Source organism: Atractosteus spatula, chromosome 5, assembly GCF_055471065.1.
Source record: "Atractosteus spatula isolate fAtrSpa1 chromosome 5, fAtrSpa1.hap1, whole genome shotgun sequence".
Lineage (NCBI taxonomy): Eukaryota > Metazoa > Chordata > Actinopteri > Semionotiformes > Lepisosteidae > Atractosteus > Atractosteus spatula.
The window spans coordinates 2,706,867-2,733,527 of NC_142710.1; the positions used below are offsets into that span (position 1 = coordinate 2,706,867).

The 26,661-nt window shown below is 44.6% G+C and overlaps 1 protein-coding gene and 7 non-coding genes across 8 annotated transcripts; 5 read left to right on the forward strand and 3 right to left on the reverse strand.

Annotated features, from left to right (window-relative positions):
• Positions 1–2,536: 2,536 nt before the first annotated feature.
• LOC148833332 (G protein-coupled receptor 4-like) lies at positions 2,537–5,187 on the forward strand. The gene has a single exon (XM_088917376.1). It carries the CDS (start codon positions 2,537–2,539, stop codon positions 3,479–3,481), a length of 945 nt encoding a protein of 314 aa, XP_088773502.1. The 3' UTR covers positions 3,482–5,187.
• Positions 5,188–5,272: 85 nt separating this feature from the next.
• trnas-aga (transfer RNA serine (anticodon AGA)) lies at positions 5,273–5,354 on the reverse strand. The gene has a single exon. It is a non-coding gene; the product is annotated as a tRNA-Ser (tRNA).
• Positions 5,355–6,836: 1,482 nt separating this feature from the next.
• Positions 6,837–6,910, forward strand: trnai-aau (transfer RNA isoleucine (anticodon AAU)). The gene has a single exon. It is a non-coding gene; the product is annotated as a tRNA-Ile (tRNA).
• Positions 6,911–9,593: 2,683 nt separating this feature from the next.
• On the reverse strand, positions 9,594–9,676 carry trnal-cag (transfer RNA leucine (anticodon CAG)). Its single transcript has one exon. It is a non-coding gene; the product is annotated as a tRNA-Leu (tRNA).
• Positions 9,677–10,411: 735 nt separating this feature from the next.
• On the forward strand, positions 10,412–10,485 carry trnai-aau (transfer RNA isoleucine (anticodon AAU)). Its single transcript has one exon. It is a non-coding gene; the product is annotated as a tRNA-Ile (tRNA).
• A 2,516-nt stretch (positions 10,486–13,001) lies between these two features.
• Positions 13,002–13,073, forward strand: trnap-ugg (transfer RNA proline (anticodon UGG)). Its single transcript has one exon. It is a non-coding gene; the product is annotated as a tRNA-Pro (tRNA).
• A 5,118-nt stretch (positions 13,074–18,191) lies between these two features.
• Positions 18,192–18,273, reverse strand: trnas-aga (transfer RNA serine (anticodon AGA)). The gene has a single exon. It is a non-coding gene; the product is annotated as a tRNA-Ser (tRNA).
• A 3,959-nt stretch (positions 18,274–22,232) lies between these two features.
• Positions 22,233–22,305, forward strand: trnar-ccu (transfer RNA arginine (anticodon CCU)). Its single transcript has one exon. It is a non-coding gene; the product is annotated as a tRNA-Arg (tRNA).
• Positions 22,306–26,661: the final 4,356 nt, after the last annotated feature.

A 26,661-nucleotide genomic window follows, 5' to 3' on the forward strand; every position in this document is an offset into this window, starting at 1 on the left:
TGCCACTAGAGGTCAGAAAAGGCCTCCAGTCACTGTAAAGAGACACATCGGGTGAATATTAGTTAATTGGATAACAGATGAAAGTCCTGTGTGGCTTCAGCCTTTACTGATGCCTGTTCCCCACCAGTGGCGTAATGTTATAGTTACTATTTGCTTCTAGGTCTAGCTAGTTAGTCATAACTAGGGTTACATGGGTGTGATTATAGGAATGTTTGGTATATAAAAATCTTCTTGGTATTAGCTGGTGGTTGGACCTGATGATGTAGAAATCAAGGTATAACAGCATTGCACCTCCGAGTTTTTTCAATAGACTGAAACACCAGGTCCGTCCCTAATGCGCTTCCTCAACACACTACCTCATCCCCCTGCTTCCAGAAGCTGTTCTCATTTGACTTTGAAATATATCAGCTCGTTCATTTCCAATGGGCCAGGAAAAGAACACTTCCAGCATATGTTTCCCCTCCATTCATACAAACCTGAAGTTCACTAGGAATAACAACACCCAGAAAGAACGATGGAGTGTTTTGGTCAAACTTCGGCTGAACCCTCTTGGCTGAGGGCTGACCTCCTGGCCAGAGGACGAGGGGGCTGGGAGACCCCCCATTCAGAGTGAGGGTTGACCAGGGGACAGCAGCAGGAGTGGAGACGGGGGAGGAGGAGGGATGCAAAGATGTATATAAGGAAGAGAAGGGGATTAAATATAGTGCTTATAATGTTTTAGGTGAGAAAATTATGACGGGAGTAATTAAGAATTACTGACAGCCGAGTCTGATTGAACTTGGCTGTTGTCATCCCTCCCGAACGTCCATCATAAACTCCATAAACCCCATGTGGATTCGTGGCTAATAACACCGAATCTAGACGTCCGTGTGGTGCTGTCTGGCCTCAGTTCTTGCGAGAATCAAAATCTGCCAGAGTGCACGATGAACGCATCAGAAAGTTGCTGTGGAGCAGCTCTGCACAGACAGTCAACACGTGCTGAGGCAAGAGTCAGGCGCATGAGCAGCACAGACACACACAAACACACACACGCTGCAAGGAGAGTCTCAATGAGAAACCAGAACTTGCTCTGAGGGGAAACAGGCGCTGACGCGAGAGAGGACAGAGAGTGTCTGCCCTGCTGCTCCGACCGGCAGTGAGAGACACCGAACTTCGGGCCTCTCCTGGGCCACCTCTCGAAGAAAAGCCTTCTTGGGCTATCGTCTCCACAGCTCCTCCAGGTAGGACGATAGTCCCCTATCATCTGTGTCTTTCTGTCCCGCGTTTGAAGAAGCAGATCCAGGGCAGGGGGCTGGTTGACCAGCAGAGGCGTGTGCTCCTCAGCTGTTCTCGCCGCCGCGGTTAGGAAACAGCCCACCTGACCCATGTCATGGTATCACAGGGAGGGTGACTATTTTCGGGTCTGCTCCCCACCTGAGCTCTTCGCTAACTCATTCGCCCGTCATGGGCTCAGCCGGTCCAACGCAGGCCCCACTTCTGCAGTTACTGAGAGACCTCCAATACTTCCTGGATTCAGTGTACCAAGAGGACTGGAGCCCTGGGAAAGGGAGTAAGAGGGTCCTGAGCAATGCTTTCTGTGAAGCAGCCGACAGCAGACTGAAGCAGCACAAGGACAGGGAGAAATCAGAGGAAAGTCCTTCTGAGAAAGAACCTTGTGCTGGAGACCTGTGATTCAGTAGCAATAAGAACTGTAGAAACTGTACTTTCTGAAAATTTGTGGGTGTAAAGCCTCTTGCATACTCTCAGATTACTATTAGCTCCCTGAGATCGCATCGCACATAGGGTATTAACTGCATGTTTTTTCTTTCATATCACAAGCTGATTGCCTGTGGTAGGAAACTCTGAATGTGATTCTGCTGTGACAAGCTCGCTGGGGTGATTCTCTGAGTTGGAGAGTCTTCTGTCTTTCTCCTTGCAGAATATTGTGATGCAATTGCTCTTTTTGTACAAGTGGGAGAACAAGATCCACTGTCCATCAGCTCAGATGATATCACTCCTTTACATACATTGTCTAGGACTGATGGCATTACTTTTAGAATTTCCTTGAGCTTCTGAATGTGAAGTATAAAAAGGAAACACGACTGTGTATAAAACTATGTATATGTACTACAAAAGATCCATATTCTATTTTCTCCAACTTTTCTCCTTCTATTTGGATGAACAGATATCCTGCATCTCCTTGATTACTGTGGACTGCGGTACCAGGACCCTTTGAAACAGTGCTGAGAGTCTGCCTCCTCTGGAGATACACTGTCCCCCCCTGCAGCACAGCTCCTCCTCCCTCCTGAGGCTCTGAGAGGGGCAGGGAGAGAGACACCTGGTGGACTCACCTGGAGAACCCCGGAGCAGAAGAAGCTCTGGACTGTTGGAGACCAGGCAAAGATCCCCACTGACAAGGACCGGACAGACAGCTCAGTCCCCATTGACAAGGACAGGACACACACCTTAGTCCTCATTGACAAGGACAGGACACACAGCTCAGTCTCCATTGACAAGGATAGGACAGACTTCTCAGTCCCCTATTGACAAAGACACCATGAACAGCTCAAGCTCTGCTGACAATCAAACAATCTTCCAGCCAATTGTGATCTTCAGAACTGTCACAAACTTGTTCGTCTTCTGCGTCGGGCTGCCGGTCAACTGCCTGGCCATTTACGGCCTGTGTCGCCTGGTGAAGTCTGGCACGGCGGTCCCCGTCTATGTCATCAACCTGCTCGTCTCCGACCTCCTGCAGCTGGCGGTGAAGCCCGTCCTCATCGCGAGACGCCTCAGCCCCCACCCCGGGCTCCAGCTGCAGAGGGCGTACGCCGCCAGTAAGATGATCCATTTCTTCGGGCTGTGCGGCAGCATTTGGTTCATGGTGTGCATCGCGCTGGAGAGGTACCTGGTGGTGGGCCGCCCTCTGTGGTACCGGAGCCACCGCGGGCTCCGGCGCACGGTGCTGGTGTCGCTGGCCGTGTGGGCCTTCACCCTGGCGGTGGGCGGCCTGTACGTCCTCGGCCACCTTGTGGTCACCGTTTCTGAGGGGGCGGAGCTGCTGTTCCTGCTCATCCCCTACTTCCTGCCCTTCCCCCTGCTGGTGTCCTCCTGTGCCGCCACCTGGAGGGCCCTGTCCGGCCCCGGCGCCGGCGTTGTCTCAGCCAGGGAGAGGAGGAGGGTCCTGCAGATGCTGGGCCTCGTGCTGGGGGGGTACGCCGTGCTCTTCCTCCCACGCTACCTGGCAAGGTGGCTCCTGTGGGCCAAGGGCGACAGCCGCCCGGCTCAGCTCTTCAACAAGGTCACGGGCGAGCTGGTGGGCCTGAACCCCCTGCTGGACCCAGTCCTGTACATCTTGGTGAGGAAGGACATAAGCAGCCGGCTGGGCTGCCCCTCGTGCTGTGGGAGGCCGACAAGTCGAGCTGCCTGCAGGGAGCCCCTGGGCACTGGGCCGGAAGGTGGCGAGACTGAGCGGACACTCTCTGGTGTCGTTTCAAGTGTCTGAGTCTACAAATAGGTCCAAAAACAGGTGCAGTGCTCTGTTCCTAACAATTGACCAGGCGTGGGGTTTAAAGCCACACAGCCTTTCACTCAGTGGGGTTTAAGGCTAACACCTTAACCACTTGGCCATCCTGATTGTACAAGGAGGAGAAGGAGGGTTTATAGAGTCATGAACATAGATTCTTACTTAAATCCAGATTTTAAACTAGGTTCTGTTCAGAGTGTTTCTCTTATTTCTTTGAGTTTGGTTTAACTTTTTGTCATAAGAAGAGGTACACAAAAAAAGAGACGTTCTGATTTCATGAGTTATAACAGTTTGCCAGGAGTGGGGATCAAACCCACACAGACCCTTGTCCATTGGATCTGAAATCCAGCACTTTAACCACTTGGCCATCCTGGCCCTACAGAGTCTCCTTGCCATACAGTTCTAGTATAAAGATTTTCACTTCAGGGTCACTTGGGTCTTCAAGATGCCGGACTCGCTTGTCTCGGGACTAATTGCAATGAGAATCGCGTTAGTAGCTCCGTGTCCTTATCCGGTCTCTTTCAAATTACGAGGGACGTTCAGTTATATACTGTGCGAACAGGACAGACAAGGTAACAACCCTATATTAACGGGTCCTGCATATTAATTTACTGATCAGATGAATTGAAATGTTCAGATTCACAGCTCCTGCAGTTCGTGCTCAGGGCTGAGCTCGCGAGATGCTGTAGAAACAATTTCGGTGTGCAGTACTTAGTGCTTTCTTCACTGGTGCTCTAAGGAGAAAAGATGAGAAAATATCTGTGATATGTTTATTATATTTTTGCATTTTTATACCGATAAAGATAAGCTCCGTGGGTCAGGAGTGAGATTCGAACCCACGCTTTCAGGGAAGACTGCAACCTGAATCTCTCTCTCTGAATTTCTATCTCTCTATACCAATAATCACCAGCAGATTCTCAAAGCAAACACAGAAGGTAGTAAAACAGCCCCACTGTTTCCTTTCAAGAGCTGTAGAGTCTCTCCAGCAATCAGAAGTTCCCACGGGTTTAGATAAATTAAACTTGAATTGCCTTTTTTAGACTTCATCCATCAGATGGCTCACAAGATCCAAACGCATCTGCGACAGATTTGGCAGGAGAGAGGGGAAGGGTGGGCTCGTTGGCCTAGTCTAAACGATCGGCACGAATCTCACTGCACTGGTCTGTTTCCCATCACTCGGTGAGATCCACACCATCCGCTGTCACAATAAATCCCAATCCGTCATTTCGGATCCCAGCCATTCCGGAACAAATTCTCCCCCCTGCACTCTGGCAAGCGGTACCGTGCTGTTAAAACAAGATCCACTGGACTCCAGAACAGCTTCTATCCCACTGCAGTGCGCGTCCTCAACAGCTAACTGCAGGGCCTCAGACTCAATGCATGTCCACACTCTGCTCTTCCTCATGGTCTACTATGTTTTTTTGTCACTACTACATACTTATTGTCCCACAACATATTGATGGCTCCTGTTCTATTTATTGTTTGTAATGTACTGTCTCCATTGTGTGGTGGTGTCTGTTGCTGTCCAGAGAGATCAGTGAGAATAAGAATTCCAATGTACATGTACATATGGCAATAAAGTTCCCTCCTCCTCTAGTCTACTCGTTTCAGATACACAGAAGATAAGAAGTGAGTTTGATATGTCTTCGTATTATCACATAATAAAGACTCCCTGTCAGATAAAATGAAACGACAGACGTGCAGCCCAGTCTGATAGAAATGCAAATGTTAATTGACGTTATTTGGATTCACCAAAAGGAAAAACACACCCGTAGTCGGCAGGATTCGAACCTGCGCGGGGAAACCCCAATGGATTTCTTGTCCATCGCCTTAACCACTCGGCCACGACTACACACACATCGTCACCTTCTCCCGAACTGACACGGGCTCGTTCCCGCATCATTTCGGACCCAAATTAATCTCGTGATTAATTTGCTATTTCTCTCTCTCGATATCGATAGTCACCAGCGGTTTGGCTGCAGATGTTTGGATGTACCGCTAATGCTCCTCCACAGACGCTACTAACACGTTCGGAATCGATTATTTCAGCTTCGGTTTTGAGTTTTAAAACGCGTTAAGAAGTCCTTTCGACAGAGCATGGGCCAAGTGACAGGAAATGGTGTTTTCACCGGGTCTCGGATGTGTAAAGACGCCCATAAAATGTTTGTAAGTAATATAAATTAATTAATGGTGAAGGAATTAATTTCAGTTTGTAGTCTACTTTTGTTGTTTCCGCTCTTGATGAAACCAGACAGTTGAGCCACAACTACACTAACGAGGAGCGCGTGTCTACCGCTGAGCGAGAGATCTGTTCACTGTCAGGAGACATTTCCTCTCAGGGCTGATCTTTTAGGTTTCAGCGTTTAGTTCATCTTCATCATTTTTTTTTTGCAGGAGAATGTTATAAGAATTAGGGATTTTTTTAAAAAAAACATTCTAACTCAGATTTTAAAAACTTCTAAAAGTTTACCGACTGCCCCTTTGGAAAGAAAATGTATATAAGATCTCTCTCCCTGCTTTAGAAACTGTCATCACACTGGATAGAAGTTACACGTGTCCATACGTGCTTCTGAAAGGAATTGCAACAACAAATGGCGTTTTCACCTGCTTAATTGCACGTTATTGTTGGAAAATGCAAATGAACGGAATTCGTTATTCTTCTGATATGAGTTTAAGCAAATGTTTAATTGTAAGTGAAGTCAGGTCAGTCGAACCCCACAGTCACCTGGATGAGCGGGTCCGATGAGTCACCGCGTTGTTGTGAGGAATTTACCTTCCCGAGGGGCTAAGTGGGGGTCGGGTCATTTAAAAAAACATTTTTCACTCTCCGCTTCATTCCCCGTTTGATGAAATTGAGTGTCTCTGTTCACTGTGCTACTGAATACATTTCATATAGAAAAATGACGGTACGAGGAAAACAGCGCCTTCATTCACGTTCATTCCAGGTGAACTAAATTAGGAAACCTGAGAATATGTGAAAGCTTGGTACTGTTAAATAAGTACCAGTTGTTTATTGACGCTCATGAACACTCAATATGTAACTAAGAGCGCTTGGTTTCATCCTTTTAGTTTAATTGTTTTCAGAAGTTCATCTTCATTTATTTGCTGGAGATTGTAATATAATAAATACGGAAAGATTTTTAAACAAAATCACTGGCCCGTACGGGGATCGAACCCGCGACCTTGGCGTTATTAGCACCACGCTCTAACCAACTGAGATTGATTGACTGCGTGATTAAGTTGCTATTTCTGTCTCTCTATATCGATAATCACCAGCTGATTCACTAAGAAAACAAAAGGTAGGAAAACTCAGCGGTAGATACTTCACTCATGAGGCCGGTTAGCTCAGTTGGTTAGAGCGTGGTGCTAATAACGCCAAGGTCGCGGGTTCGGTCCCCGTACGGGCCAGTGAGTCTCATTTTCACACACCCACTATTTCTAGTCTACCGACGCAGAAATACACATCATTATGAAAAGACGACCTATGAATAAATCAAAATTACTTCCACTTCCACTCTCAGGGCTGATCTTTTACGTTTAGTTAATCTTCGTCATTTTTTGCAAGAGATTGTTATAAGAAATACGGATTTTTTTTAAAAAAAACATTCTAACTCAGATTTTCGAAAAACTTCTAAAAGTTGACCGACTGCCCCTTTGGAAGGGAAATGTATATAAGATCTCTCTCCCTGCTTCAGAAACTGTCATCACACTGGAGAGAAGTTACACGTGTCCGTACGCGCTTCTGACAGGAATCACAGTAACAGCGCAGTGAAAGCAAATGGCGATTTCACCTGTTTAATTGCACGTTATTGTTGGAAAATGCAACGGAATTCGTTATTCTTCTGATATGAGTTTAAACAAACGTTTAATTGTAAGTGAAGTCAGCTTGTTAAAAATGAAACCAGCGCCCCGTCGCAGAAACGTACCCCGGTCTCCCGCGTGAAAAGTGGGGAGCCTCCTGAGCGCCATACTGACGGGGAGCGACCGCGGTGAAGTTAGCTTGAAGCTCGAAAGCGATTTTGGCCTGTAGGGTTTTCACGAAATCCCCTAGAGTTACGAGAACGATATTTAGGAATATAAAATATATTATAATTCTGAGAAGTATAGGACTGACCTCTTTAACAACGCACGATGTGTAATTCTGCGTCTGTGAATTGAGAAACAGAGATGTCTGTTTTATAAAAGGCGAGAGAGTGGCATTCAAATCTGTCGCAGATGCGCTGGGTTTTATAAGCAAAAAAATGTTTATGAAGAAGGTGAAATACTGCTGTGTATTTTCCTCATTTTTAGCCGCCACTGCCGGCTATACACAGTATGATAATATTGCAAATATCGTATTATCTTCAGCTGCAAACAATTTCTCACAGTTACAAAATTTCATCTTAATATTCCATATTAAGTGGATTTAAAGATGATAAACAGCAGGAAAACAGGTTAAATGAAGATAATCGTTTCACCAACATCTACCGCTCCACGAGCGCTTAAGACTTTTAACTTCAACACAGTGATCACTCGGCACTCCTACACTGCGCTCAGAGATGACTGGGCTCTGTCTACATTAGACATGCTCTTTCACAGCCTAGCCCACCTGCTCAGGACCTTCTCACAGTCTCTAAAGAAGAATTACACGTCACTGTGACAAGCCTGTCTTAGAAGTGCTCTGTGCTCTGTTTACAACAAAAACCACAGCCCGCTTGAGTCTAGGTCTTACTGACAGAGAAATGTATTTTTTGAAATTTTTGGGCTAAACTTTTATTGTGTTGTTTTGTTGTGCTTCAGTCATCTGTTTGACCTTCCTCGCGGGTAAATTATAAAGACTCTACAGTTCGGACACCTACTCTGATATTTCGATCTTAAATTAAGGTCTGCTTCTTTTGACGGTCTTATTATGCAAAGAGTGTAAGACCCAAGTGCTCGTTTATTAAAGTCCGAGATCCTGACCGATTTGACTTTATACCGATAATTGCAGCAAATTAATGAAGAAAAGAGAAACACGAGAAAAAAACTGCTGCACACATGTGGCCAGTCTTAATGAGCTGTTGCTGTCAGACGTGTTTCTGTGTTAAACGCACAAGGACAAAAACAGCCCGGAGACTCCGATCGAGCACTGGGCTGTGCTTTTCTCCCTTGGAAAGGTCACGCATTCCGCGAGGTAGGCAAGAACACGCGTGTATGAGCGAACAGGACCCACCTGGCACGAGTGAATGACCCCCCCGCGAGCTCACTGCCAGGAGAGAGAGGAAGGGTGGGCTCGTTGGCTTAGTCCAAGCGAACGGCGCGAGTCTCACTGCACTGGTCTGTCTCCGGTCTCTGGGCGCGAAGAACACCTGTGAAATTTGAGGGGTAGCTTGTCGCAGGGCTTGTTGGTCTAGGGATATGATTCTCGCTATGGGGGCGAAAGGTCCCGGGTTCAAATCCTGGACGACCCCGTCCTTTTTTCTATCATTGTAGGAAGACATATCCAGCCCTCCTCGGGAGCACAGCAGAGCGAGTGTCGTGAGGTTATAGCCAGGTGCTGCAGCTGACGGGCTGACTGCTGGTTTACAAGATCCGGTGATGGAGACACCTTCACCTCTAAGAGTTTTTCTGCAGCTCTCATGTATCATTATTTTAAAAAGGTGTGAGTGGACACCGAGCATCATAGCGAGGGATCGAACTGTGTTTATCGCGGACTAAACATCTCGTATTCGGCGTGGAAGTGAAGAACACGCGTGGGGGAGGGAACGTCCCACGTCTTATTTGTGAAGAACCCGAAACAGCACTGATCCCTGCCCCGTGTGAGGATCGAACTCACGACCTGCAAATTATGAGACTGACACGCTACCTACTGCGCAATGGCTGAGCTGCAGTATGAACTCACACGATATGATTTCAACTCAATCGGTGAGATCCACACCATCCGCTGTCACAATAAATCCCAATCTGTCATTTAGGATCCCAGCCATTCCGGAACAAACTGTTACTGGCTACAGCTGAACGAGTAAGCATTCCACTACACTGTAGTACTGTAGTACACTGTAAAAGATGAGAATGTCTCTGTGATATATTTATTATATTTCTATATTTTATACCGATAAAGAAAAGCTGGGCATGTCATGAGTGGGTTTCGAACCCACGCCTCCAGGGGAGACTGCGACCTGAACGCAGCGCCTTAGACCACTCGGCCATCCTGACTTCTGACATCTCTGCCACCCGGTCCCATGAGGCACCGCGACCCCACTACGTTTCTCGTGTATCACACTGGTATTAGAAATACAGCGAGACTCCGGCATTCAAATCTGTCGCAGATGCGCTGGGTTATATAAGCAAAAAAATGTTTATGAAGAAGGTGAAATACTGCTGTGTATTTTCCTCATTTTTAGCCGCCACTGCCGGCTATAGACAATATGATAATATTTCAAATATCGTATTATTTTCAGCTGCAAACAATTCCTTATAGTTACAACATTTCATCTTAATATTCCATATTAAGTGGATTTAAAGATGATAAACAGTTGGAAAGCAGATTAAATGAAGATAATCGTTTCACCAACATCTACGGCTCCACAAGCGCCACCTAGCGATGGTCTTTGCTCAGTGAATCAGCACTGTGCTACTGGCGCTGTGTGATGAGAAATGACACGCGTTCTGAGTGGGGCCTTGTTCCTCTCCAGGCTGTTACTGAGGTGCCTCTTTGTTTTGGAGACTCAAATGGATTTCAAGTCCAGCGACTTAACCACTCGGCCACGACTACACGCACAAACCTACCTTCTCCCGAACTGACACAGGCTCGTTCCCGCATCATTTCCAACCCAAAATCTCTCTGCGTGATTAATTTGCTATTTCTGTCTCTCTATATCGATCATCACCAGCTGATTCACTAAGAAAACAAAAGGTAGGAAAACTCAGCGGTAGATATGTGATTCACGAGGCCGGTTAGCTCAGTTGGTTAGTGCGTGGTGCTAATAACGCCAAGGTCGCGGGTTCGATCCCCGTACGGGCCAGTGAGTCTCATCTTCACACACCCACTATTTCTAGTCTACCGACGCAGAAATACACATCATTATGAAAAGACGACCTATAAATAAATCAAAATTACTTCCACTTCTCTTTATTAAATCGCAGAAATTAACGGAATTGTTTCATCTTCGGATGAACTTCCAAAAAGATTCTTCCGGGTTACAGGCGGGGATACTTACCCCTATACTAACGAGGAGCGGGAGCTCTGTTTCCTCTCAGGAGACGTTTCCTCTCGGGGCTGATATTTCAGGATTTGGCGATTTGGCTTTCATTTCGATTATCTTCAGAAACTTGTTCCCAGCTGTGGAACCGCTACTGCTCCCCCACAGAGGCTACTAACACGTTCGGAATCGATTATTTCAGCTTCGGTTTTGAGTTTTAAAACGCGTTAAGAAGTCCTTCCGACAGCGCATGGGCCAGGTGAGAGGAAATGGTGTTTTCACCGGGTCTCGGATGTGTAAAGACGCCTATAAACTGTTAGTGAGTAATATAAATTCATTAATGGTGAAGTAATTAATTTCAGTTTGTAGTCTATTTCTGTTGTTTCCGCTCTTGATGAAACCAGACGGTTGAGCCACTTTTAAAGACACAACTACACTAACGAGAAGCGCGTGTCTACCGGTGAGCAAGAGATCTGTTCACTGTCAGGAGACATTTCCTCTCAGGGCTGATCTTTTAGGTTTCAGCGTTTAGTTCATCTTCATCCTTCTTTTTGCAGGAGATTGTAATAACAATTACGGATTAAAAAAAAATCTAACTCAGATTTTCGAAAAACTTCTAAAAGTTGACCGACTGCCCCTTTGGAAGGGAAATGTATATAAGATCTCTCTCCCTGCTTCAGAAACTGTCATCACACTGGAGAGAAGTTACACGTGTCCATACGCGCTTCTGACAGGAATCACAATAACATCGCAGTGAAAGCAAATGGCGTTTTCACCTGTTTAATTGCACGTTATTGTTGGAAAATGCAACGGAATTCGTTATTTTTTTGATATGAGTTTAAACAAACGTTTAATTGTAAGTGAAGTCAGCTTGTTAAAAATGAAACCAGCGCCCCGTCGCAGAAACGTACCCCGGTCTCCCGCGTGAAAAGCGGGGATCCTCATGTGCGCCATACTGACGGGGAGCGACCGCGGTGAAGTTAGCTTGAAGCTCGAAAGCGATTTTGGCCTGTAGCGTTTTCACGAAATCCCCTAGAGTTACGAGAACGATATTTAGGAATATAAATATATTATAATTCTGAGAAGTATAGGACTGACCTCTTTAACAACGCACGATGTGTAATTCTGCGTCTGTGAATTGAGAAACAGAGATGTCTGTTTTATAAAAGGCGAGAGAGTGGCATTCAAATCTGTCGCAGATGCGCTGGGTTATATAAGCAAAAAAATGTTTCTGAAGAAGGTGAAATACTGCTGTGTATTTTCCTCTTGTTTAGCCGCCACTGCCGGCTATACACAGTATGATAATATTGCAAATATCGTATTATCTTCAGCTGCAAACAATTCCTTATAGTTACAAAATTTCACCTTAATATTCCATATTAAGTGGATTTAAAGATGATAAACAGTAGGAAAACAGGTTAAATGAAGATAATCGTTTCATCAACATCTACCGCTCCACGAGCGCTTTAGACTTTAACTTCAACACAGTGATCACTCGGCACTACTACACCGCGCTCAGTGATGACTGGGCTCTGTCTACATTAAACATGCTCTTTCACAGCCTAGCCCACGTGCTCAGGACCTTCTCTAAAGTCTCTAAAGAAGAATTACACGTCACTGTGACAAGCCTGTCTTAGAAGTGCTCTGTGCTCTGTTTACAACAAAAACCACAGCCCGCTTGAGTCTAGGTCTTACTGACAGAGAAATGTATTTTTTGAAATTTTTGGGCTAAACTTTTATTGTGTTGTTTTGTTGTGCTTCAGTCATCTGTTTGACCTTCCTCGCAGGGAAATTGTAAAGACTCTACAGTTCGGACACCTACTCTGATATTTCGATCTTAAATTAAGGTCTGCTTCTTTTGACGGTCTTATTATGCAAAGAGTGTAAGACCCAAGTGCTCGTTTATTAAAGTCCGAGATCCTGACCGATTTGACTTTATACCGATAATTGCAGCAAATTAATGAAGAAAAGAGAAACACGAGAAAAAAACTGCTGCACACATGTGGCCAGTCTTAATGAGCTGTTGCTGTCAGACGTGTTTCTGTGTTAAACGCACAAGGACAAAAACAGCCCGGAGACTCCGATCGAGCACTGGGCTGTGCTTTTTTCCCTTGGAAAGGTCACGCATTCCGCGAGGTAGGCAAGAACACGCGTGTATGAGCGAACAGGACCCACCTGGCACGAGTGAATGACCCCCCCGCGAGCTCACTGGCAGGAGAGAGGGGAAGGGTGGGCTCGTTGGCTTAGTCCAAGCGAACGGCGCGAGTCTCACTGCACTGGTCTGTCTCCGGTCTCTGTGCGCAAAGAACACCTGAAATTTGAGAGAACACTTTTCACATGGCTCGTTGGTCTAGGGGTATGATTCTCGCTTTGGGTGCGAGAGGTCCCGGGTTCAAGTCCCGGACGAGCCCGTCTTTTCTTCTATCATTGTAGGAAGACATATCCAGCCCTCCTCGGGAGCACAGCAGAGCGAGTGTCGTGAGGTTATAGCCAGGTGCTGCAGCTGACGGGCTGACTGCTGGTTTACAAGATCCGGTGGTGGAGACACCTTCACCTCTAAGAGTTTATCTGCAGCTCTCATGTATCATTATTTTAAAAAGGTGTGAGTGGACACCGAGCATCATAGCGAGGGATCGAACTGTGTTTATCGCGGACTAAACATCTCGTATTCGGCGTGGAAGTGAAGAACACGCGTGTGGGAGTGAATGTCCCAAGCCCCATCTTTGAAGAGCCCAAAACAGCACTGATCCCTGCCCCCTGTGAAGATCGAACTCACGACCTTCAGATTATGAAACTGACGCGCTACCTACTTCGCTCACGAGGCTGGACGATGGCTGAGCTGCAGTATGAACTCACACGATATGATTTCAAATCAATCGGTGAGATCCACACCATCCGCTGTCACAATAAATCCCAATCTGTCATTTAGGATCCCAGCCATTCCGGAACAAACTGTTACTTGCTACAGCTGAACGAGTAAGCATCTTGATGCATGAACGATTTCAGCAGCATGCTCTTTATTACGTTGCACCCACGTTTTGTACTCCTCGCAGTCATTTACAGTATATACATATTCATATGCTGTAGACTGTATATATATAGTTTCTCATATACGAGTGTGATTTGGGCTTGAAAGATATCATCTGGTAATGGAGCGAAAAGCCGGCGATACCGGACAGCCTTTCCCTCCTGTGAGTCCTGTTGATGCGAAGCTCTGCTGTGCTGTACTCTCACCCGCTGTGTGCTCGGCACTAACTGGATTATATAATAATGGATTGAAAGGGACACATTCTGACGTGGGTTCAATTAAGATTGGCACCTGTGTGTTAGAAAATAAATAATCAATAAAATACATCGCAGACTTTCTCCCGTTTTAACAGGTTTCCCGTGGAAGAGTTAAGTTACAGTTTTATAAATTGAAAACGTGGCGGGGAGAGGTCATCGCCTCCTTACAGCGCTCGACGCAAAGTCTTCACAATGTTGCAAGTGAGACAGGAGTCTGTCCTCTCTAGGACGTAGAGCGCAAAAGCTGGAGGATGCGGGCATCGATCCCGCTACCTCTCGCATGCTAAGCGAGCGCTCTACCATTGGAGTTAATCCCCATTCCTCTGCAGGTGATCACACTAAATCCCTCACGAGTTCTCTGTGCGATCGCACACTCGTGAAAAACACACTTGAAATCGGAGCACGCACGACCTCTCTGGCTCTTTGGTCTAGGCTTGCTGTTTGGTTGCGAGAGGTCCCGGCCTCAAATCGCGGACATGCCCTGTTTTATTCCATGATTACAAGAACATACGTCCAGCTCTCCTCGTATTTTCTGCTTTTATGAAACGACTATAGTAGCACAGCAAAGCGCGTATCGTGATCACCCCTCACTCAGTGTGAGGTTATAGCGAGGTGTTTGAGCTGGCGGGCTGTCGGCTGGTTCACAAGAACCGGTCGTGGAAAGATCTTCACTGCTCGGACTTTATTCTGCTCTCATGACAGTGGAGGTGACTTTCAGTGCGCTTCACTGCTCTCTGAATCTGGCACACTGTTAGAACAGAAATTCTCCATGAAATAAGTCCTGGATTTTCTCCCGTTCCAACAAGTTTCGGGTGCGTGGTCAAAAAAATGTCATAAAAACGACAAAGTGAAGGCTGAGAAAACATTAACAATGTACTTTTACACAACGCAAGTGTTTTCGTAACCCTAGGAGGTTTTGTGAAAGCGCTACAGGCGTGCCAAAATCGTTTTTACACTGCTATTTTCTCCTGTTGGGTTTTTAGAGTACATCTGATTGACTGGTCTTCTCTCTTGCGGGGAGACGGGACTCTTCAGAGAGGGAGTCTCCCACTTGCGTGTAATTAGCAGGAACCGCAGAAGCCCTGAATCAGAACATTTCTAGTGCTGTAATTGAGCAGGAAGTCCGAGCGGTAAAAGCGTTGGACTGAAGATCCAATAGACATAAAAACCACGTGGGTTTCATCCCCAGTCCTGGTAGACTCTCCTTAATTAAGGAGCAAGTAAAGGTTTATTCTCTGCTGAGAAGAAAACAAACACAACATTTCGGCCGTGGAGCCTTCGAGTGTCTAGAATTACACGTCATTGTGACAAGACCGTTCTCTGTGCTCTGTTTACAACAAAAACCACAGCCCGTCTAGGTCTTTAAGCGCTTTGAGAAGCCACCTTTAAAGGCGCTATATAAAATAAAGTTTATTATTATTATATTACTGAAAGAGAAATGTAATTTTCTCTATTTTTGGAAATTCTTGGGATAAACTTTTAAAGACATGTTGATTTGTCATTTGTCAATTTTTAACTAGGCTAAAAACACCTTTTCTAGAAATCCTTTTCCATCTGTCTGTGCTACGATCCTCCTCACACACTACTAACACGTGTAGAATCAGTTTGTATTAATGAGGTTTCTAACGCTGGGAAGTTATTTTGACTGAGCTTGGGACCAGTGAAAGCATACGGTGATTTCACCTGCTTTCAGTTGTTTATTGACTCTCATGAACACTCAATTAGTAACTAAGAGCGCTTGGTTTCATCCTTTTAGTTTAATTGTTTTCAGAAGTTAATCGTAATATTTTTGTCAGCAATTGTTATAATAAATACAGAAAGATTTTTAAACAAAACCACATTCAGGCAGATTTTCAAAAATCTTTTAAGAGTTGATGGGTTTCACCTTTGGAATAGTATTTAGATTAGTCGGAAAAAGGAAATTCGTATAACATCTCTCCACATTTTCAGTCTAATTTCTGTGAAGAATCATATTAACAGGCTGAACTGTAAACACCAGCCCTGAGAGGAAGGAAACAGAGCTCAAGACCTTCTCAGGCACGCGTACATTAGTATAATGGTGAGTATCCCCACCTATCACACGGGAGACCGGGATTCGATTCCCCGACGGGGTGGTAGGTAGCTTTTTAACCACCTCACTACACTTTTAAAAAAACAACGTTTGTCAGATCTAGACTCAAGCAGGCGTCATGTTCTGGATTGCTGTTTCAGTTCTAACTGGAGACTGGAGTTTGTCTCATTTTCAATCACACATGAAACACTTTCACACACGAGGGGAAAGAAGCGCAAGCTGAGCGAATCAGCACTTAAAGTTCTTCTGTAATAATCCGCAGAGGGCCCATTAGCTGATCTTTAGCTGATCACTGGACTGTGGGTTCAAGCGGCCGGTTAGTTCAGTTGTTTAGAGCATGGTGCTAATAACGCCAAAGTCGCGAGTTCGATCCCCATAAATCGATTTCCACAAGTGATGAGCTCACTGAAAAGAACGAAGCTCACAGGAGGACTGAAACCCTGTTCTGTAACTTAGCTGCTGGGAATGACACTGTGGGGGCAGTCTTTCCAACTGTCAGAAAATGCATCGCACACTCCTTAACTTTCTCCCCAAGGACTCCCGATCTGCTGAGAGGAGATTTCAGCAGAGAGCACCGGAGCCGCGCTTCATGCGGAGAGAAGATGAACAGGAGGCGCGGCTGTTGAATGCTTGACAATCGCACAGCGCTCTCTCCGCAAGGCGCGAACGCGGCTACAGGAGACCTGTCGGCACACAGAGCTCTAAACTCACTCCTGGAGGAGGCAAGAGGACGCTCTACCAGCTGAGCTCACCCCCTGCGCTGCGCCCTCCTCTGTTTCCTGTCAGGAGACGTTTCCGCTGCGCCCTCCTCCTCGGCGTCACCGTGTGCCGCTTCTCCACCTCTTAGGGGCACCGTCACTGCCTGTCGTCTGCAGGGCGGTCCCGCCAAATGTGAGGAGGACGGCGGGACCTTCTTCTGCCTGCTGCATGAGTCGAGCTCTTGTGCTCGTCAGTTCAATGCTCTTTACATCAACTCCTACTACCTGTTGGCGCTTTATCGCCATTTGTAACCGGTACAGGTACAGTACTGGTCCAACGGAATTCTTACTTACAGAAAGTCTCTCGATTGTTGAAACAGGTGTAAAAACACAAAGTGCAGACAGTGCATCAAGACAATATATAAACAGACAGTAGACAGTGTACAAGTAAACAAGTAAACAGTTCGAATGTAAACGATGCAGACATGTAAACAATGACTGGAGATGTGCAATAAATAAATAAGAAATCATAATGAGGTAGATGGTGTAGGTGTGGTCCGAGGGGCATGGCCAACTGTGTTTGCCACTCGCACGGCTATCCCGGGGACTGAAGAGAGCTGAACTGAAGGAAATTCGTATTTAAATACAGTGCAAGTCTTCAATGTGTTCTGGCACTTCCGGATCTTCACTGAAGATATTTGTTGTGTTCTTGAGTGTGATGGGACCGTGCACTGGTGTCTCTCAGGGGAAAACGGGGTTTCCACCGGTTGTGGAGCAATTGGGGGGTTCAGAGAATAAATTGTGTGGGCGCTTGTAACGGTGCGCTAAAGAAAAAAATCTCTGAGATGAAGCTCTAAAGATGCACGACCCCACTACGTTACTCGAGTATCACACTGGTATTAGAAATACAGCGAGATGTCACAATAAATCCCAATCCGTCTTTTAGGATCCCAGCCATTCCGGAACAAATTCTCCCCCCTGCGCTCTGGCAAGCGGTACCGCGCTGTTAAAACAAGATCCACTGGACTCCAGAACAGCTTCTATCCCACTGCAGTGCGCGTCCTCAACAGCTAACTGCAGGGCTTCAGACTCAATGCATGTCCACACTCTGCTCTTCCTCATGGTCTACTATGTTTTTTTGTCACTACTACATACTTATTGTCCCACAACATATTGATGGCTCCTGTTCTATTTATTGTTTGTAATGTACTGTCTCCATTGTTGTTGTCCAGAGAGATCAGTGAGAATAAGAATTCCAATGTACATGTACATATGGCAATAAAGTTCCCTACTCCTCTAGTCTACTCGTGTCAGATACACAGAAGATAAGAAGTGAGTTTGATATGTCTTTGTATTATCACATAATAAAGACTCCCTGTCAGATAAAATGATACTACAGACGTGCAGCCCAGTCTGATAGAAATGCAAATGTTAATTGACATGTTATTTGGATTCACCAAAAGGAAAAACACACCCGTAGTCGGCAGGATTCGAACCTGCGCAGGGAGACCCCAATGGATTTCTAGTCCATCGCCTTAACCACTCGGCCACGACTACACAGAAACCCAGAGTAAAAATGGAGTAAAAAGCAAGCGGGAATTATAACTAAGCGGTCTGAGTGTGGGTCGTGTCGTGGGTGACGGGGAAAAAGTGTCTCCCACTTTCATCATTCCATCCCGGAGCGGATCAGAAAGGAGACAGAAATGAAACCGGTTTCCCTCTGAGCGTCTTCCAGGCTGTAATACGCGCGCTGCCTGTTCACGGGCGACGTGGCGGACTGACCGCTGTGGCCACCAGGTGTCGCCAAAGGCGAATGACGAGAACTGTGACACAGAGAGACACCCTGTCAGATAAAATGATACAACAAACGCGCAGCCCAATCTGATAGGAATTAAATGTTAACAGAGATGTTACTTGAATTTATTCTAGTCCATCACGTTAACCACTCGGCCACGACTACACACGCATCCTCACCTTCTCCCGAACTGACACGGGCTCGTTCCCACATCATTTCCAACCCAAAATCTCTCTGCGTGATTAATTTGCTATTTCTATCTCTCTATATCGATCATCACCAGCGGATCCACTAAGGAAACAAAAGGTAGGAAAACTCAGAGGACGATACTTCTCTTACAAAGCTGGTTAGCTCAGATGGTTAGGGCATGGTGCTACTAATGCCAAGGTTGCAGGTTTGATCCCTGTACAGGCCAGTGAGTCTCATTTTCACACACCCACTATTTCTAGTCTACTGACGCAGAAATACACATCATTATGGAAAGACGACCTATGAATCAATCAAAATTACTTCCACTTCTCTTTATTGGTGGAAATCGCAGAAATTAACGGAATTGTTTAATCTTCGGATGAACGTCTAAAAAGAATCTCCCGGGTTACAGGTGGGGATACTCACCCTATACTAACGAGGAGCGGGAGCTATGTTTCCTGTTAGGAGACGTTTCCTCTCGGGGCTGATCGTTCAGGATTTGGCTTTCATTTCAATTATCTTCAGGAACGTGTTCCCAGCTGTGGTACCACTACTGCTCCCCCACAGACGCTTCTAACACGTTTGGAAACGATTATTTCAGCTTCGGTTTTGAGTTTTAAAACGCGTTAAGAAGTCCTTTCGACAGAGCACGGGCCAAGTGAGAGGAAATGGTGTTTTCACCGGCTCTGGGATGTGTAAAGACGCCCATAAACTGGTAGTGAATACTACCTCCCAAAGGGGAGATGGGTATCTAACGGGCTCGTTCCCGCATCATTTACACTCCAACCTGCTCTCTTCGTGTTTAATTTACTATTAATTGATTAAATGATTCTCGCTTTGGGTGCGAGAGGTCCGGGGTTCAAATCCCGGACGAACCCGTCTTTTTTTCTATTGTAGCAAGACATATCCAGCCCTCCTCGGTAGCACAGCAGAACGAGTGTCATGAGGTTATAGCCAGGTGCTGTAGCTGACGGGCTGACTGCTGGTTTACAAAATCCGGTCGTGGAGACACCTTCACCACTTAGAGTTTATCTGCTGCTCTCATGTATCATTCTTTTAAAAAGGTGTGAGTGGACACCGAGCATCATAGCGAGGAATCAAACCGTGTTTATCGTGGACTTAACACCTCGTATTCGGCGTTGAAGTGAAGAACACACACTTGTGAAAGTGAACGTCTCATGCCCTATCTGTGAAGAGCCCAAAACGGCACTGATCCCTGCCCCATGTGAGAATCAAACTCACGACCTTCAGATTATGAGACTGACACACTACCTACTGCACTAACAAGCCTGGATGGTGGCTGTGCTCCAGCTCATGTTGAAATGAACATTAAATATATGAACATTATTTCCGTGTGACTGTGACCATATTATATACACCTCGCTCAGTGATGACTGGGCTCTGTCTACATTAAACATGCTCTTTCACAGCCTGGCCCACCTGCTCAGGACTTTTTCACAGGCTCTAAAGAAGATTTACACGTCATTGTGACAAGCCTGTCTTAGATTTTTTTGATTTTTTAACTTCTCATTAACAACGCAGGATGTATAATTCTGCATCTGTGAATTGAGAAAGAGAGGTGTCTGTTTTATAAAAGGTTAGACAGTGGCCCATACAGGGATCAAACCCACGATCTGGGTGTTATTAGCACCACACTCTACCCAACCGAGCTAATCAGCCTCCTGCATCACCATGTCTGATTTGTTGCTGTCAGACGTGCTTCTGTGTTAAACGCACAAGGACAAAAACAGCCCGGAGACTCCAATCGAGCACTGGGCTGTGCTTTTCCCCCTTGGAAAGGTCACGTATTCCACGAGGTAGGCAAGAACATTCGTGTAGGAGCCGCCTGTGTCAGAAGAGTAAAAGGGACCACATCCCTGCCCCGTGTGAGGGTCAAACTCACAACCTTGCGATCATGAGACTGATGCGCTACCTACTGTGCTAACAAGGCTAGATCGTTAGTTGTAACTCAGACCATATTCCCCCAAAAGATTAAAAGGCCGGGCTGAAGAAAAGGGAAGATCTCATCTGCATAACTCACCGGACAAGAGACCAGAACACCACGCTGGTGTGGTGTTCAAGAGACCAGAGTTGACGGGTTTCACCTTTGGAGTAGCAGTTAGATTAGTCGGAAAAAGAAAATTCGTATAACATCTCTCCACATTTTCATGAAAAATCATATTATCAGGCTGAACTGTAAACAGAGGTCATGACCACCGACAGACACGTGCTCCTCGTTAGTAGAGTGGTGAGTGTCCCTCCCTGTCACGCAGGAAGCTGGGGTTTGGTTCCCCAACAGCGAGATGGGTTACTTTTTAACCACCTCACTTCAGTTTTAAAAAAATAACGTGTGTTTAAAAGTTCATCCGAACATTTTATTCGGATTTGTATTCGTTGTTTATTCATCCGAAGAAGAAACAACTCCGTTAGTTTGTTAATCTACGTTAATTCTATGAATTGATTACTTAGACACGTGTCCAATAACATGACTTCTCTTCTTATGGGTGAGTAATCACAAGAGTTTGAGCCCCGTCCATGGTGAAATGTTAAACAACCGGCAATCTGTGCAGGAAGGAGCCCCTCTGAAAAGAGCACCGGGGCACAAGCTCGTCTTTAATCCCAATGACGGTCTTTACTAGAGGCACGGGGTCGAACCACACTTCTCACACAGGCTTGTTTCCCCTCGTGTGTGAAAGTATTTCATGTGTGATTGAAAATGAGACAAACTCCAGTCTCCGGTTAGAGCTGAAACAGCAATCCAGAACATGCCGCCTGCTTGAGTCTAGATCTGACTCAAAAATAAACTCATTTTATTCTTTATTATTGGACATTATTTTTTTAATTAGTAACTTAATATGCAGGACACACTAATATAGGATTCTGACGTTGTCGATCTGCTGTTTGTATATAAGTGAACGTCCCTCACTATTGAATTGGTGGAAAGATCGGTGGGTTTGGTTTTCTTCTGTTCGCCATAGAAGTCCCGCCCTCGGTTCTAACGACCCGCAGCGTCCGGCTCTGTCCCGATCCGAAGCAGTCGGCTCAGTTCGCCTGGGGTTCCGATCCGGAATTGGACCTGAAAGAGCTCTTCTTTTCTTTCACACGCAGTGATCAAAACTCTCAGGGGGAACTTTCACAGTTAATAATGTTTTCAGGAACAATAATCACACATCACGGGAACAAGTAAACATTTATTCCTGCTGAAAAGAGAAGAGAAGACACAACGTTTCGGCTGCGGAGCCTTCTTCGGGTGTCGGGAACGGATCATCAGTCACTGTCGATCATTAATTGCATTTCAAAAATCACACACAATTACATCTCACAAAACATCTCATTAAAATCTGTAATTCCACAGGAATGGGCGATGAAGCAACAACAAGGTGACACCTGCAACACCGGAACTGGACACCAGTCCATCTCGGGTCACAGTAAACTGATTACTGAATAAAATCTGTAATTTCACAAGAATTATTGATGAAGCAGAAACATATTAATTGTCATCTGACCTGAATGAATCACTTGTGAAGTATGGGCCCCAGTGGCCTAATGGATAAGGCACTGGCCTCCTAAGCCAGGGATTGTGGGTTTGAGTCCCACCTGGGGTGTTTCCTTTTAAGAGCTCTGTGATGAGTGAACAACTTGACTGTGTATGTTAATAATTTTTATTTTATATAGTGCCTTTAAAAGTGGCTTCTCAAAGCACTTTATAGAATGACCACAACAATAAATGTCTACGTGGGTTCAATCCCCACTCCTGGTAGACTCTTGTTATGAACTTGAGTTTTGAATCCACTTCATATGAGGTCAAATCAAATCCAATCAAAGTTTATTTATCAAATGCACAACAATACGGCGTGCAGCAGTAGTTTCTGGCAATGAAATGTCTTTTTCTGCGAGCTCACAAAAATTACAAGAATCACAAAAATCACAAAAATTCACAAAAACACAAAAATCACAAAATTGAGGTTACATTTTTGAAATTGAATAAAACTCAATGTGAGTAGAGCTGTTATGTGTCCATGGTGTATGCAGTATATACATGTAGTGCAGTTATTCTGAATATAGTGAGAATTGTGTGTCCATGTAGCCATTACAGGTGATTTGCTAAGGAGGTACAGGTTGGCTACTTAGCAGTCTTATTGCCTGGAGGTAGAAGCTGTTCCATAGTCTATTGGACTTGGAACGAATGCTTTGGTACCGTTTACCGGACTACAAACTGTTGTTTGTGCCAAGCCATGCAGAGTCTTACAGGTGAGCATGAGGATCTTAAAGTCCACACGGAATTGGATTTAGATACCCCAGTGAGTGGAGGGCTATAGTAGTCGGTTTGGGAAAACATAAAGTAGTTAATTGCAGTTTGTAGTCTGTTTCTGTTGTTTCTGCTCTTGATGAAGAGCGGACACAGGTGGGAGCGTCTCTCTGAGGAAGAGTCCCATCATCCCGCAAGAGAGAAGACCAGTCGATCAGATGTGCTCTGACACGGCAACATGAGGAAAGCTGTGTGTCAGGAGTGACACAGAGGGATCCCCTACCAGATGAAATGGTACACTAAACACAACTTTCACGACTTGTGAAAAGTATCACAACCTCTACATAAACGCATCAGCGAGCTCATTATTTTTTTCTGACACTCAGCGTTTTGATTGATGCGCAATTACACACCATCTGGAACATTGGGGGATAGCAGTGTACATACGGACGTTCACAACGCAAGAAATACTGCTCACTGGAGTTTACTGCGAAAAACCCGTATCTGACCATAGGAAACAGAACAGCACAGTCTCCAGTTACCCAGACTGTAAACACGGGAATAAGGCTTTGTTTGATTTCTGAAACCCTTTCTGTATGTCCTGTTTTCATTCAAGTAGGGGTCAACTATATTCACAATACTGCTGACAGCAGGAAAATTCCCATTCTTTACTCAACAGCTTTTTAAAAACAGCACCCATGATGTTCAAACCGATTTTTTTACACAGAAGACTGACACAGCTTTGCGTTGTGAATCTCTTTTTCTTGACGCCTTATTCCTCTCAAAGACGATACTGAGGCACCTCTCTGTACCCACAACTCTCCCCTGAAGTAGACCTGTCAGCCGACGTTATCAGCAACCGGTCGAGTTCAAGCGCAGGATCACGAATGACGAGAACTGTGACACAGAGACACTCCCTGTCAGATAGAAAGATACAGATGCAGCCATTCAAAATGCGCGGGCGATACCGCATTATTTTCCGGTACGCTGTACGCAGTCTACCGCAAGTTACCGGTAAATACCGCTAGTTACCGTAAATTCTCCTATAATACGACAAGCAAAATAATAGTATCTGGAATTTTCGCAAGGTGGAGCTAATAAAGCTCAACCTTTCATGTTTGAGCTGTGGCCATCAAAGTCTTTAACGAAGATATTACTAATAGTATTAATAATGAATGACCTTGGACAAGCTGTAAGTGTAAACTCAAAGTATTGCCCTGGTCAACATTCTTTTTTTCATTGACCGTCTTTGTAAAAGTAACACCACAGCATTTCGCAATCACGCATTTGTTTTCAATCATGCAAAGTACAGTAATTTTTGAGAATCGATTCACCATGCCTTTCACATGCTCATAAAAGAGATTGATTTAGGAACATAAACATATTACCGTATGAAAACTGTACTGTATACTGTAAAGTATGTATACGTATATTTAATGTCTTAACTGTGCCCGTTTAAGTATTGAATATTCATATCTAAATTTACCACTGAAGGGAAATCTTAGTAGCTGAGCATAAAAAGAATAGGAGCATACTGCAACGCGTGTGAAGGCCATAAACGATATTAATTTTGGAACATAAACATACAGTATATGGCTGGTCTCGGTACTTTAAAGAAAACATACACGAAACATGGTTTCATTATGACCAAAATCGGTCTTGAGATATTTTTAACTTGATTTACAGTATTTGAGAGGTATGTCTTAACACCGATACTACAGTACATAAATACAGCCTTAGTTTCGGAAACCATCCCTGAAAGAGTCCAACAATACGTAAATACTGCTCACGTACTGTATATGTTTCTAGGTTTATATTATGCACTTTTGAGCAACTAATAAGAAGCGCGAAACGGTATGCCCAGGGCGTTTTAGTTTCGTTTTGTGCTGGGACTCTGCTTTAACAATGTCGCCGTGGATTGATTAGAGATATCAAGTACATACAAGTCATTTTTTAAATGTTGTAGTTCGTCTTGTAAAAATGTTACGAGTACATCATCTATCAACAATTACACAGGTTCTGTTTCCATATTGCAGATTTTGGTTACGTAATATTATTTTCTAAATTTCACGTTGTGAATATATGATTTGGGCAAACAGAGCCGCAAAGAAGTACATTATGGGTTGTTGTTTTTTTTTTGCAGTTTTATCTAGAACAAGCGATGCTTAAACCTTTGTCTGATTCTTGTGAAACTATCCACACGACAGTTACAGTACCTAGGAGTTGACTTCAGTGATGTCACTGATGGGATGTTTCTAAAAATCCATCCTCTGTAAAACGTCTTCTCTAGTTGTCCTGCATATGTATTCGCTAATGAAGCTGTGTGTTCTGAGCCTGGATCTCTACATTTCTGTATGAACCAGCTTAGAGGGCTAAAGACAGCTTGTGTTTAAATTGAGTGTAAGGTAATTTATGCTTCTAAAGTCATGGTCAGCATTTATTATTGTACTGTGCTGTAAACTTGTTCTGTGCCTAGTCACATTATTTTATAGCGTTTTTATAGTGTTATCAAATCTGGTGGCGCTGTGTGTTAGTTTCCTGACTCCCATGTCACATGGTCTGTGATTGAATCCCATGGAACTATGACTTTATTTTTAAACAAACATTTCTTTGAAAAACGTTTCCCTTGGTCAGAGATTAAATAAAACCTCACTCGCACCAAACAAATTTATATTTCTAAATATCACAACATGATCGAATTTAAGTCTTTTTAATAACAATGAATAGTCACCTATGTGTTACAAAATAAACATTTATATTGATTTGAATCACGTTTTGATTTAAATCGTAAACGCGTGTTTAAATATATGTGTTTAAAGGCGATATACTGTATAAAAGCGCTGATTCTTATGGAGTGTGTTCCGCCGGGGATTCAAAACATTTATTTTTTTTAATCGCGTATCTAAGGAAAATTGCAGTATAACTTTGTTCATGCACAAACAGTGGCATGTTACATTATAATTTGGGTGTCTCCTCTTGCCAGAAAGCTCTAAATTGCATTTTGAGTGCGGTTTTTGACCTTTTTAAAATTGCAACCCATAAATAAAGCTGATAAAGCTTAGACTAACTGTATTCTAAACTGTATTACAACAGCACATTGGACAATGCAACCTAAATTGCAAAAATGCACTTGGAATCTGTCCAAGCCCTCCTACGAAAATTATTTAAACTGCGACACTGATCATTCATCTCTAAATAAACTTTATTTTATATAGCGTTTTAGGCGAATAGGTAATTAGATTGCTCATAAACCTAATCGCTTTTTCTACATAAACACAGCGTGATTGCTCTCTGAAAATGCTTTTGCTTTATATTTAGGCTCAGATTTCAACTATAGATCGCATTATTATAAACTTTCTTGGAAAAATGTATTTTATGTAAACCATGTTTGCTATTAATTCATTTAGGGCTAAAATACATTCATTGTCTTCCAATCGAGTTGAGTTGACATTAGAAGCTTGCCACTCCCGGACTGTTACACCAACGCATTAGCATGTTAAAGCGATTTCATTGAGGAGCCCAGCTACCAGTTAACACTGTATTTCCTACTTTGAAAATACCTGTGAAACCGGTTTAATTCGTCACAGCCAGCACTCCTGCAGAGAGGGGGTTGTACTCGTAAAGTAGAAGCAGGCGAGACTTCCAGCGAAAGACACCTCCCCCCCCACCTCAAAAACCCAGTAAGCAGTAATGCTTTATGTTGAAAATTGAG